General features: G+C 36.2%; 1 protein-coding gene across 2 annotated transcripts in view; it reads right to left on the bottom strand.

Moving 5' to 3' along the window:
• The window catches only part of cert1a (ceramide transporter 1a), a 28,092-nt gene that overhangs the window by 2,177 nt on the left and 13,087 nt on the right, over window positions 1–12,828 (bottom strand). The window contains exons 4-14 of one of the 2 annotated variants that reach the window (XM_053481058.1): window positions 10,163–10,270; window positions 8,930–9,068; window positions 8,152–8,235; window positions 6,630–6,784; window positions 3,731–3,823; window positions 3,545–3,631; window positions 1,865–1,936; window positions 1,103–1,180; window positions 524–619; window positions 240–372; window positions 71–141 (exon numbers count right to left, since the gene is read on the bottom strand). In XM_053481058.1, the coding sequence (XP_053337033.1) occupies window positions 71–141; window positions 240–372; window positions 524–619; window positions 1,103–1,180; window positions 1,865–1,936; window positions 3,545–3,631; window positions 3,731–3,823; window positions 6,630–6,784; window positions 8,152–8,235; window positions 8,930–9,068; window positions 10,163–10,270 (1,116 nt within the window). The remainder of the gene's footprint in view (window positions 1–70; window positions 142–239; window positions 373–523; window positions 620–1,102; window positions 1,181–1,864; window positions 1,937–3,544; window positions 3,632–3,730; window positions 3,824–6,629; window positions 6,785–8,151; window positions 8,236–8,929; window positions 9,069–10,162; window positions 10,271–12,828) is intronic. The other variant, XM_053481059.1, reaches the window with a different exon arrangement.

Raw genomic sequence — 12,828 nt, 5'->3', positions numbered from 1 at the left:
ATTAACAAAAGTGCCTTTTCACGTCAGTTGATCTTGTAAATAATTTTGCACGGGATTAACTGTACTGTACCTTATGCGTCTGGTAAATAATGACTGCGTTGTCCGATAATTTCTCTACCACACTAAAGTTTTCGACAGTTGCTGGGAAAGGTTTACAGAAATCAAATTAGGAGTTTATCTATCCAGGTTCAGTATTAACATTCTCAAAGAAATAAACAGATAAAATGCATAGTACTTACTTTCCCAGTCATTCCGGAAGGCTGTGTCCCAGAAGTAATGACAGACCTCGTGGCCAGTAACCCCTTTAACAGCATTTGTGGCTTTAAGAGGGTCCAACACGACACCGTTCTCCTCCACCTCTCTCCTGTACACCTGCAAAACAGAGAAGCAGAAAAAAAAAAAGAAAAAAAAAAAAAACATTAATTGTCCCAGCAGTTTTATAGTACATAATATTCGCCCTTCAGTTAAATCAGCCTTGGTCAATAATAATGAATTTTAAAAAAATCCTTTAGGGTTGACTTGCCTTTAGCTCGCCCTCTTCAGTAATAAGTTGCCAATTAGCATCTCCACCTACATCTTGTAAGGAGTGGGTCATGTGACTGTGTATTATTTCCTCCACCTATACAAAATAAATAGATGTGTCAGTCAGGTTAACTGCTCTTAGACAAAACTGAAACATAAAAACCCTTAATTAAGCTTTGAATGCTAAATGTTTACTGGGTTTATCACAGTGCATGTAAAGCTGCTTCAGAAGAAATCACCATTTTCTTGGTTCTTTCTCCTTTGATTAGATATGTTATCATTTAGGCATTTGCCAGACGCTTTTAACCAGAGCGACTAACAAAAGTGCCTAAGTTTCCATTATTGGATAGATCCTTACAAGGGGTAACTAGGTCACTAACTAAGAATAATAACTTTAGAATATAAACCAAAGGAAAGTGCTTGTTATCTACAGAATTTACAGACAGACAGACAGATTCCTTTGTCTATGCCACACTTTTCTCTCTGTCAGTGACGGTACTGTAGATGGGAGTCAAAAGTGACAGATGAAGGTATTGAAAGAAACCTTGCCCAACATTGGGACACTGACAAAACACTATACCTGAGCACTGAGTCTGTGCACATCATCAGAAGCACTGACTAAGTCGAGAGATGACACTGAGGAGGCATGACTAAGAGGCTAAACCAGGGGAGAAAGAGAAAGGGAGTAAAAAAGACAGAGTAAAGACAGAGCCATCACCACACATCAGAAAAACAGGAAACACAGTTAGACCTACAGTAGATATGATGGTTTTAGTGTCTCTCCCTAGCCTCTATCTACTACACCTGCAAACAGCACAGATAAGATTATGCCTGTAGTGAGAAAAGTCATATCTGTTTGAACAAAATGGAATTATGACAAGACTGAAGAAGTCTTTCATGCCAAGCATATTTCTGCGGATGGATCTTCAGTCAAAAGGTACAATCTTTGTACTGGACGTTATCAAAATATTCATTTAATTGAGAGATATGTCGATAAGTCACCAAGATTGTAAACACAGCTTAAAGTGAGCAGTGAACACTAAAATTGTACTAGAATTAATATTATTGCTTAATGACTGCTGCATATAAAGGATGAGGGATCATCATGTGACAGTTAACAGTAAAGCTTACAAAACCTCTATCAAACATTAGCTCCATGGAAAAGTGAATGTACGCACATTCCTCTGACCAACTTTAATATTAATAATTTCCTTAAGGTTTCGGGTGAAGGTACAGATAAAACAACGTATGGTTAGGCAGAAAAAAATTACAACGGTAATGTGCTTTTTTATGTTGCCTAAAAATTGTGTCTTTGTATTTAAATGTGTTTTCAGTCAGGTACCTTGTTGGAGTATTTGTGAGCATTATTTGTGGAGCTGAGTGTAACTGGCCAAGAGCTCCTGCACTTCTCTGTCTGAAAAAAATATAAAGAAGTAAAAAATTAAAAGTTTGTAAAATCTCAAGAACAATTTTGGCAGAAAGACTTTAAATACTGTCACCTGTTTTAATTTATTATACATATATATTTATTTACAGCAACACCTCACAGCTCCAGGGCCCTCTCTTCAATCTGGAGCTTGTGTTACTATCTGTGTCATGTTTCTCTGTATGTTATCCAGCATGGTATGCCTAAAGCATTTACTAATTATAATAATAATAATAATAATAATAATAATAATAATAATAATAATAAGTTATAAATTTGGTATACTGTATAATGGATTCATCTTATTATGAATCCGGTACCTATCCAGATTAATACACTTTGTCTACACAAATACAGTAACCTACATTCACTACACTAATGTGCCACCCATACTATACAACAAGACATAATCTGCATTATTTCACTGCATTAATGCCCGAGAAGCACAAATACAACCATTTCCTAAAATGTACAGAACTGTAGAAATTTCTACTTAGAATCAAGCAGCACATTTTATCCAATAAGTAAAAAAAAAATCTTTAACATTGGTCATCCAGAGTTTTGTGTTGAATGTTTTACATCATTAATTCAGATTAACCATGCTGAAAGCAGTTAATTTATAGAGGCGTACAGTAAGTCCCCAACTTACGAACATTTGAGTTACAAATTTTTACACAGACTGCGGGTCTACGAACATTCATAAATGTGAACAAATCGCGGAAGTAGCTCACATGCATTGTACAAAAAAATTTACACTGCAGTGCACCAAATATCAATATTTACAATTATATACAATATTTTTTGTGTGTAAGTAAATGTATAAAATGTTCAAAGTCCTGTATATTGTATATGTGCGCGTGTGGGAAAATTGAGTCAGCCGGTTTATAATGAATCAGTCCAGGAGCACGATGATAGAAAATGGTTGTCCTGTAAAGCTGTCCCGATGGTGAATAATCAAAATTTTTGGAAAAATCCTTAATAAGACAGAGTTCACAGTCTAATACAGCTCTGAGACAAAATGGCGTCCGTTCAAGCGCGCAGTAAACACCATGTAGTGTTGTCTTCTCTGGGCTACCCTTAGACGAGGTCAGCTGACCCCGCTTCGTCAACTATGCTGATTCCCTTCGCGATTTGAAGGCGCAGTCTCGTGAGAGTATAATGTGTAACCAAACCTGTGTGTTTTTTATGCTTTACATTATACAATTGTGCCAAAGGTGTATAACACCACTGTCTCACCTATGCAGTTTGACTCGCGGTGTCCTTACATTCCGCAGGGTCCATGAGGACCGACCAAAAAATATAAATGTGTGTAATTTTTTATGCAGAAAGGTTAGAAACTATGCCAAAAATGCAAAAATTTGCTGTAAATCGTGATAAACCATACTTACGACCACCGTGCAAAACCGCACTGACCCTGCATAGGTGAGATAGGGGTGTAAGACTCTCTGGAACTTATGAACGATTACAATTTAGGACCGTGCTCCTGGGACAGAACTTGTTTGCAAGTCTGTTATTCAAATCCACTTTATATAGCATCACACTAAAAGAAAATTTTTAAACTCTGAACAATTAATTCTCAGTATACTTAAAGCCTACCTGTTCCTCAATCTTGTCTTGCTTATCCAATGCTGCTTCCACAGCATCAAAGAATTCATCTTCATTGATAAGACTGTTTGGCCCCTCCTAAAAAAACATGTCGGTATATTTAATTACACGTATTTTCCATCCTATCCAATATCATGCAAACAGTTTTGTTTATACTTCAAAAGTAGACTGACTTACTTCATAGTCTGGTCCTCCATAGTGAGGTTTCTTCTTTAGTTCTGTTATGGCTGAAGTATAGGACTCTTCTATTTTCCTCCTTTGTTCCATTTCCTTGTAAAAAAGGGTAAGATCTTACTTTTACCTTAAAGACTAAACAAGGAAAGTAGATATGTGCAATAACAAGCAATCTGAATCTAAAATCTTGGTGTCAGTAAGAAATAATAAAAAAAAAAAACCATGACCATGATCATAAAACCTGGACACCATACTACAGTATTGTATCCTTTTTACACTGATCAAAGCAGACAAGTTACGCTACACAAATAAAAACTATGAGGCGTAGATTCTCGCCCATCAAGACATTTGTGTTCTAACAGGTTCTACCTCTACTTTCAGGCTTCAGACAATAAAGCCAAGGGAAAGAAAGCAGGTGAAGCCCTATTGTTAACAGAAGTTCTGTTTCTGAAATTGGGTTTGGCTTTGGGGTTGTGTCTATGCCCTTATTAGGAAAAAAAAAAATATATATATATATATAACCTCCACCAAGACGCAAAAGAACAAGAAAAGTAAAAAGGGGAATAATTAAACTTCAAAAAGTCTTATAAAGATGTGTTGTTCAAGTGCTTCTATACAGATACTCTTTTATTTTACAGTGTCACTATAAGTATAAGACATGGTAGGTTAGCTCAATCTTTTAAATCAACTGCTTAAGCAACTGAAGCTACACACACCACACACCTATTTGTGTTTTAGTGTAACTGAAACAAACATTAACATTTACATCTTGTTTAAATCACACCTGCTAAGGAGTGGCACATGAGGCCACGTAAGTCACCAAACCAAACAATGATCTGCCAAGAACAGTCAAAATGTATAAATGTACTAACAGGACCAAGAAAACAACAATTAATAGTTAAATAAAACACTTATGTCTATGTATAATGCTTAGACAGAACTGGAAAAACTCACAAAGTTTTATAGTTATTCCATAATTTCAAGAATTGTGTCAATTTAAAAAGTTCAAAGTTCAAGATAAGTTGAGCAAAGCTACCACACATACAACAGAGAACAGGTAAAACCTACTGCAAAAATGTAGCTCTGGAATCCAATTCAGTTCAGACTCGGCCGCCCAGAGCACCCAGGGCTTTAGTGTGGATAACCAGGTTGACATATTAGGATGTATCCATATAGTACACAGATTAGTGAACTTGAGTCAGACGACTCTGCAGGTTATCTGCTGGGCTGCAAATTTCTTTTCAACCGGTATACGCCCACAGATCCACACCCCTTCACTTTGCATGTGCTCCAAATGGAATGGAATTTAAGTACTTCCTGACTTGCTAAGATTTTCAGCTGTACAAGCAAGAACTGGCTGGGCCAGTCTAAACTTTACAAAGAGATGTTACAGCAGTGTAACAAGGATCTGTGAATAAGTGCTCGGATAAATTAGCACAGATTTCAAAGAATGCAACCCCACGTGGTTAACAGCAGAAGTTTGCATTAGTAAGAGATAGCTGCAGATATTATTTAATTCTAATAAAAATATCTTATACACATTAGTCATAAGTGTAGACATCATTCAGCCTAAAGGTGTAAATGTGTTTAAACACAAGAGTCCCATTCTTTATTACCTGTATTTCTTACAGAAAATCTATTTTTACTGATAGGTCCAGAACACTGTTGCTTGTAGTTCTTAAATATTTTTCCAGTCGTCCTTCCTGGCTTTGCACAGATGTGTGAAAGTGATAATGATCTGCTTACTAGTGCGAAGTCCTTCCAACAAATTTCCTCTATGGTTTCAACTCCATAGACAAGAAGACTAGAACACTTTCTCAAATGCTGAAAGTTTTAGGCATCTCAAGTCATTTATCCTAAATACAGTGGATCAACTTCTTACATAAAAGCAACGTTAGCACAATTTTATGAAATACAAGTGCTCCAACTCCAACACTGGGGGAAAAAAAAACGCACAAAACAAACAGAACTTTACTATATACACATTTTTACCACAAAAGCTGACAAGACAACTATTTATTTATTTCAGATATGTGTCAAGCCTCCCCTTTTAAATTTACTTGGGAACTCACAAGTAAATTTATAGACAGTGACAGCGAGTAATGAAAATGAGGATTACGACAGTGTCCTGTCCTCCTGAAGGCATTATCCTTTTTTGCCCAGCAAATTATTGGCTTCATCACTACTTTATCCAAAGAAGTTTTCAGATGTTACCTTTATCACTGCGGCAAAAGGGCCAAGATTGCAGAACTAGATTCTATGCAGAACTAACACAAGATTCTATGCAGAACTAACACAATTCCACGCACACCTACCTTCACATCTACATTACATGGTTACGTTTACATCCTGGACCAGTGCACAAAGACACTTTAATAACCTTTGCACAAAGTCACTTTGTTCTATGCATATTTGCACACCATCTTTCTTACAAAATATAAAATTTTCTCAATTTCCTAAATGCTCTTGTACAGTACAGTATATTTCAATTTGTACAGTATATTTCTATTTTTCATGTACAGCATATTTCTATTTTTATTTTTAGTTCTATTTTTCGTAGTTTAATTTAATTTCCTTCTATTAAATTTTTCTATCTTGTTTCTTTTATTCATATTTATTTCTATTATAAGCTTTAATTCTCCTTTAGGGTCACGGGCAGTCGTATAAGCATTTCACTACATTTCGTACTGTGTATGACTTCTGTATGTGACAAATAAAATTTAAATTTGAATTTGAAGATTACAGTATAAACTTAGCTAGGTTTGGGAAAAAAACGATCGTCACACTGCCGGTCGTGGAGTATTATCTACAGTATCACTTGTATAAACGAAACACAATCCTCCCTCCAAAATCCAATGCAGGCAATTACAACCACTGGATATTATTTAATTATTAGACATACTTTGTCCAGTCGTTTCTGCCAGGTCTCCTCACGCTTGACCATGATCTCGATGCAGTGGGACATTGTAGAGAGTATGCCTTCTGTGGTGGCTTTAAAAGTGATGGCTTCACCTTTGAAATCAATTCCAATCGGCCCACTGGAGCTGGTCGAGTATACTAAAGCAAGAACAGAGACAAACCATGTTTTTTCCCCCCATGTCCTCTTTTCCATGTAGCTTATAATATAGTAATGATCAGACATGTTCAGCATGCTATATATTTTAATATAAGCTGCCTGTACAAAATAAAATTGCTTTTTCAATAGGACCTGCAAAGAACAACATCTAATGTCGAAAAAAAAAAAAAAACATTTAATATGTGAAACTACAGAGGAAATGCTTATCCTGGAAAGAAAATTTTAAAAGTCCAATTATTATTATATATTTTTTTATGTAAAATAAGTTTTTACTTAAACAAAATGGGGACAGCAGGACACTGCGCTCTAGTTTCTTCCTACAGTAGCTTCACTACTATTATCATTATTATTAATATTATTATTATTATTAATACTACCAACATATTTGTCTATAGTTAGAACGCTACTGATTTCAATTGTTTCAGAAAGTGCAAAAAGTATACTGTGAACATTCTGCTTTAATTCTTTTTTTTTTATATATAAAAGAGATAAACATATATACTGTAAAACTACATTAAGTCATCAACAACTTGGTGGAATTTGAGATTTGTTTTTTTTTTTAAATACACTACATGACCTGGCTTTGCCGTGTGGCTGCGGGATTGAGGAGGAGAATTTATAAACTTTCAGGAATCATTTGTAGTTTGGTTACCAAAAAAAAAACAAATCATGTCTTAATCTGATGGTAAATTACAACAGATTATAAGGGAGGGTGGTGTCTTAAAATTTAGTGTGACAATAGTGTGGCGTCATCCTATGGGTGATGTTGATGGTGGATATCGACAGTGACAGCAAAATTGAAATAGTATAAGGAAACTGTCAGATATATCATCAGCTCGCTGTAGATAAGTGGTATGTATAACGCTGACTGTCTTTTTGTTGCCTTCTGCACAAAATAACCAGTCGGGTAAAAGGACAAGAATGTCAACAATATAAATCAGTGGTTCCTTGCTCTGCACATTTTAGTGTTTTCTCTGTTTCCAGCACACCCACGTTAACTAATTAGCCTTTGTTGAACAGAAGTGTGTGTGGTAAAGCAAAAAAAAAAACACTAAAATGTGCAGGACAAGGCATACTCCAGGACCACTGTTGCATTTGTGAGCTCAATTAGACTTTTTTTTTTTCTCGTTTGATTTCTGTGTGTAAACTGGAGGGAAACAAAGCATATATTTGTAGACCAAATAACTTGTCTCTGCAGGACTTACAGAAACACCTGCCTGTGGCTCTATCTGTTTTACCTATGCTGACTATTTAAGTCTTAACATAGTACCTTTAATTGCCAAGCAATGTTGTCAAGAATTTATTATTTAAAAAAAAATTAATGAAGAGGACCTGCAGTCATACTTACACTTCTCTTTACTGCTGTTGCTGTTGAGAAGGTAATCGCCATCCGGCCGTAAGGTGGGAAAATCATCTTCATCATCCTCAATTACTGCAGGTTAAAATAGTTCTATTACTTGACTACAAATAAAATAATATTGTTGTTATATATTGTTATATTTCAACTACCAATAAAATAATTTCTGCAGGTAGGACAAATGTCTTTTGCTTGTGTTTACTTTTAGTTTTCCTCCTCTACATAGAGTTCATAGTGTTGACACTGAAACCAGGACTAGTTAAACTAGAAATTCTTTTAAAAATGAAACAACGCATAGACATAATGACAGAATGTTATGTCTATGCACCACATAAAACAATTAAATACAAGGAAAAGTATTACTTATCTTGAGGTTCTAAAAAATTTTAAGATATCACACAGCTTTACAACTCAGTGTGTAGATTCGGTCATCTAACTTGGCAGCATTATGTACACACTCAGTTTATATACCAGAGCCTTTTGCATGTGTGTGCAAAAGCAGAAGTGTTTAGAGCAGCAATGTTCATACACTCACTTGCATACTGCATGTCTAGAGGATTAAACAAGATATACGTCTGTGTGTGTGTGCATTTTTCACGGTTTACTGTAAAATAACAATAATTGGCGCATAAAATCTGAAGCATTTTCTGTTTAAAAAAAACAAAACAATGGACATTGGTCCATGACAAAATACATGGACACGGTTTGAGTTGAACATTAAAATACAAAAGTTGTCAAAAAAAGAAAAAACAAAGTTTTAATATCCCACCTCTGTCACTGAAGAACTCATCTCTGTAATCTGCACTTGCACAGCTGTCAAAGTAGTGCTGCAGTGTGTCCACTTGTCTGCACAGAATGTCCCGGAATGTCTCCATCTCTGCTAGTTTCTCTCTGAGACTGTTGCCTTTCTGCACAGTGAACAACATTAAACAACGCATTTATTCAGAAATACATTTCAATACATATTAATCATAGAAACATGTTCATGCAATGAGACATACTCAGCTCTCATTGCATTAATATGTCTTTTTTTATGAGACATATTTAGTGAGCTCTTAGTGCTGTATACTAAGAATCATAATATACAGTGAAACCTTGGATTGCGAGAAACACAGGTTGTGAGTGTTCCGCAAGACGAGCAAAAAAAAAACAAAAAAAAAAAAACGAACAAGTCCTGGTTTACGAGTACCAAGTATCATGTATCACGAAGGCGCTTCTTGTTTTAACGCCGAGCGTCACGTGATCACAACTGAGCCAACGGTTTTTCTCTCTCTTGGGCTGCGGAATTGTAGATAATCATCTCCCCTGATGGGTCTTAGTGGGCGTCTCTTACTGGTATAATCGACATCCGTGCACGCGTGTACTGTTTACTATAACACTGTGACCACGTGTGCGCGCAAAACATTTTATTTTATGTCTCCTCTCTCTCCTTTTGCCTTCACACACACTCCTCTTCCTCGTCTCGCCTTCACACACACACACACACACACACACACACACACACCTCTCCTACTCTCTCCTTTACACACACACACGCACGCACACACACACACACTCTGTCTCTCTGCTCTACACAGAAAAACTGCTCTGTCGCGATTCTTTTTAAAGGTAAAGTGCAGGTTAATTTGTTTTATTTCTTTTGCTAATTCCTCCTCTTCCCTTTACTTTAGCTTTACACACACACACAACTGTCTTTTCAAAAGGTAAAGTGCAGGTTAATTTGTAGTGATTTCATTTGTGCGAGCGCGCACACACGGTTATGATAAACACATTGTTATGATAAACAGTACACACGCACGGAAGTTGATTATACGAGTGACCTACGCACACTGAGAATGAAGCACAATCCAAGGTTCCACTGTAATAGTAAATAATGGGTGGCTTAATATACTTCAGCAGCCGGGTGGCCTACCCAAATAAACTCTAAAAAAACTGAGAAACACTGGAGTAGCTAAAAGGTAAGCACAGAATGTTATGACTTAATGAGAGTTTTTTTTTTTACCCTAAAGGAGGAAGTAGAGGTGGTTGAAAGGCCGCTGGTGGCAGAAGTGAGGGAAAGCATGGATCCATGGTGGGGTAGACTGGTTTCTGAACCATAGCCTGATTCAGCCTACAAACAAACACACATACGCACACATTTACCCAACATAATTGACTCTACAATGACATTCCTACAAACACTAGACACATTTAAACAACAGTAGTATGTATACAGGGGGAAAAAATTCTCTTCCCATTTACTAAAATAAAAACGTATAAATAACATTTAAACTACACTATATGGCACATGGATACATCTTGGGCTATCAACTCCAATTTTAAAAGTAATTTCCATGTCCTGCCTCCGGACATCAGCTAGTACTCTGAACAGGTCTAATTAACAGAGGGTGTGAGAGGTGGCAAGTGTAAGAAGATCTGTTTCCTAAATTATGGCCTTCCGGTTTCAACGTGTGTTTTGATTGAAGGTGCAGTGGACAAGTCAGACTGAATTTGGGTTGAAAGCATCCCCCCCCTCCTAAACCTTTCCACTTTATCCTTGAGAAATGTAAGTATATCCATGTTTATACACCCTTTAACAAAATGAATTAAAAAAATTATGCTTAAATCAACACTTTGAAACTTGTATCTAATAGCAGAGGTGGATGGTGACTACTTAGCTTTATTTTGTTACTGTATTTAAGTAAACATTTCACAGATCTGTACTTGAGTAGTTTAATTTATTATACTACGTTATATTTTAAAATGTTTTTTTCACTTTTATTAAAATACATTGTACAGGAAATATCTGTACTTTTACTTGACTACATTTGTGTGTGGTGCTGCATTTCATAATTACAGTGGTGTGTAGTTTTTGGAGCAGGAAGTCTGCCACCTGCTGACCACTATGAGGTAATCGTGTTCACTATGTGACATGCTTAATAACTCTTCAGGGTTCTTAAATCAAAAGGGGAGCTGCTTGCATGAAGTAATGAAAACAGCATGTGCACAACAGGGTGGGGTGGGAGGGCTGTACTGTAGAGCTTGTACACACACAGAGCTTGAGTAAATCTGATGATGAGTACTTTTGTACTTTTATTCAAGTAGACATCTAAACAGTCAACTTCTAATTTTACTTGAGTAACATTCGATCTATGGTGTGTCTACTTTTACTCAAGTGTACTTTACTCATGACTGCTAACTAACAACCACTTTCTTGCCAACAATGCAAAACTTAAATAATTGTAGAAATCACTATTTGTCAAACAATAAAGTCATGAAATATTGTGTGGTCGTAATATAAAAGTATGATAAAAGATCATGACAGCCTTCTAAAACAGCCACCAGCCACCTTAGCCTACTTAAAATGTAAACAACCACTACATTTAGTCTTACATATTAATAAAAGATAATGGTTTAACCAAGAGATAGTTTTAACATAGTCTTAAGTTTTTAAGAACACACCAAAACTCCATGGTCTTTTTCCTGATATTTATTTAAACAATGCTGAAGGCGTCCAAAATATACAATAATCTCCTTTAAACAGTTGATACAGAGATGTGTCTGCTACTTATACTCTATAAAGCCTTTATAACATCCCTAATCTGAGGTCCTGTACTGTTATAATTGGTGTTTTTGAGGCTGGTAACTCTAAATGAACTTCTCATCTGCAGCAGAGGTAGGTTTTGCTCTTTCTGGTCTTCACGAGAGCCAGTTTCAAAATGGTGTTTCATGGGTTTCGCAAATGCACTTCACAATACTCTTCTTGCAAGAACTGTTCCAGAAATAATTACCAAATTATTAATGTTTTACTTCATAGTTTTGAAATTAAACAAAAAAACAAAACAAAAAAATTTAATTATAAGATAGGTCTAAACTTTTGACTGGTACTACTGTACATCCTTGCAGGTGCAAACTATCCTTTTGCCAAAAGAGAGTAGAATAATTGCCAAACACGGGTTATAAACAGCACGGACAGTGATCAGAAAGTGACAGGTAATAAGACTTTTTTTAAGTTGTGTAATTGTGTTACTGTATACATTAAATTGGCATTCATACTGAGGGCTGTAGCAGGTAAAGTATGATGACATAAAATTAAAACTACCTGTGTGGATTACATGTATACATACATACACACACACAAACATATATTTGTTTGCCCAAAAATGTTGATGCATTTAGACTCAGTCGAGATCGAGCAGTGTTAACCAGTACTAACCAGGTGTTAATGGATGAGAAGAAGGTGGACAAGCAAATTAATTGAAGCAGCATACATGCTAACCTGCTACCTTAAAATCTTCAAGGTTTCAGAAATTAGAAAATGTATTTGTGCTAAAAAAGGATAAATATGGTGATTTCTTTTTTCTCTTTAAAATCACAATCATGCTATTTAATCCAGCTGCAATGAACAGACAACGGAAATACAATACAATAACATAAAAAACAAGTCTATTGCTAGTTGAAAGCAGCTGTAGCAGGTGAAAACAGAATGCATTCAGTCAGCAGACATGCAAACATGCGAGGTTAAAGCCCACCATTCGTCCTTTCCAGCAGCCAAAGCAGAAGAGTGTGCTGCTACAGTCCTGGCTGGCCGGCCTGAGCATGTCCCCTCAGCGCTCTGCACAGACACTCCCAGTGCGTCCTAACAGCCTCTCTTGCAGGCACGTGGTGGAGAAAAGCAAGGCAGAGACA

This window comes from Clarias gariepinus, chromosome 21 (assembly GCF_024256425.1).
Source record: "Clarias gariepinus isolate MV-2021 ecotype Netherlands chromosome 21, CGAR_prim_01v2, whole genome shotgun sequence".
Lineage (NCBI taxonomy): Eukaryota > Metazoa > Chordata > Actinopteri > Siluriformes > Clariidae > Clarias > Clarias gariepinus.
The sequence above is the reverse complement of the archived record's forward strand: the minus strand, read 5'-3'. Positions and strand labels throughout refer to the sequence as shown.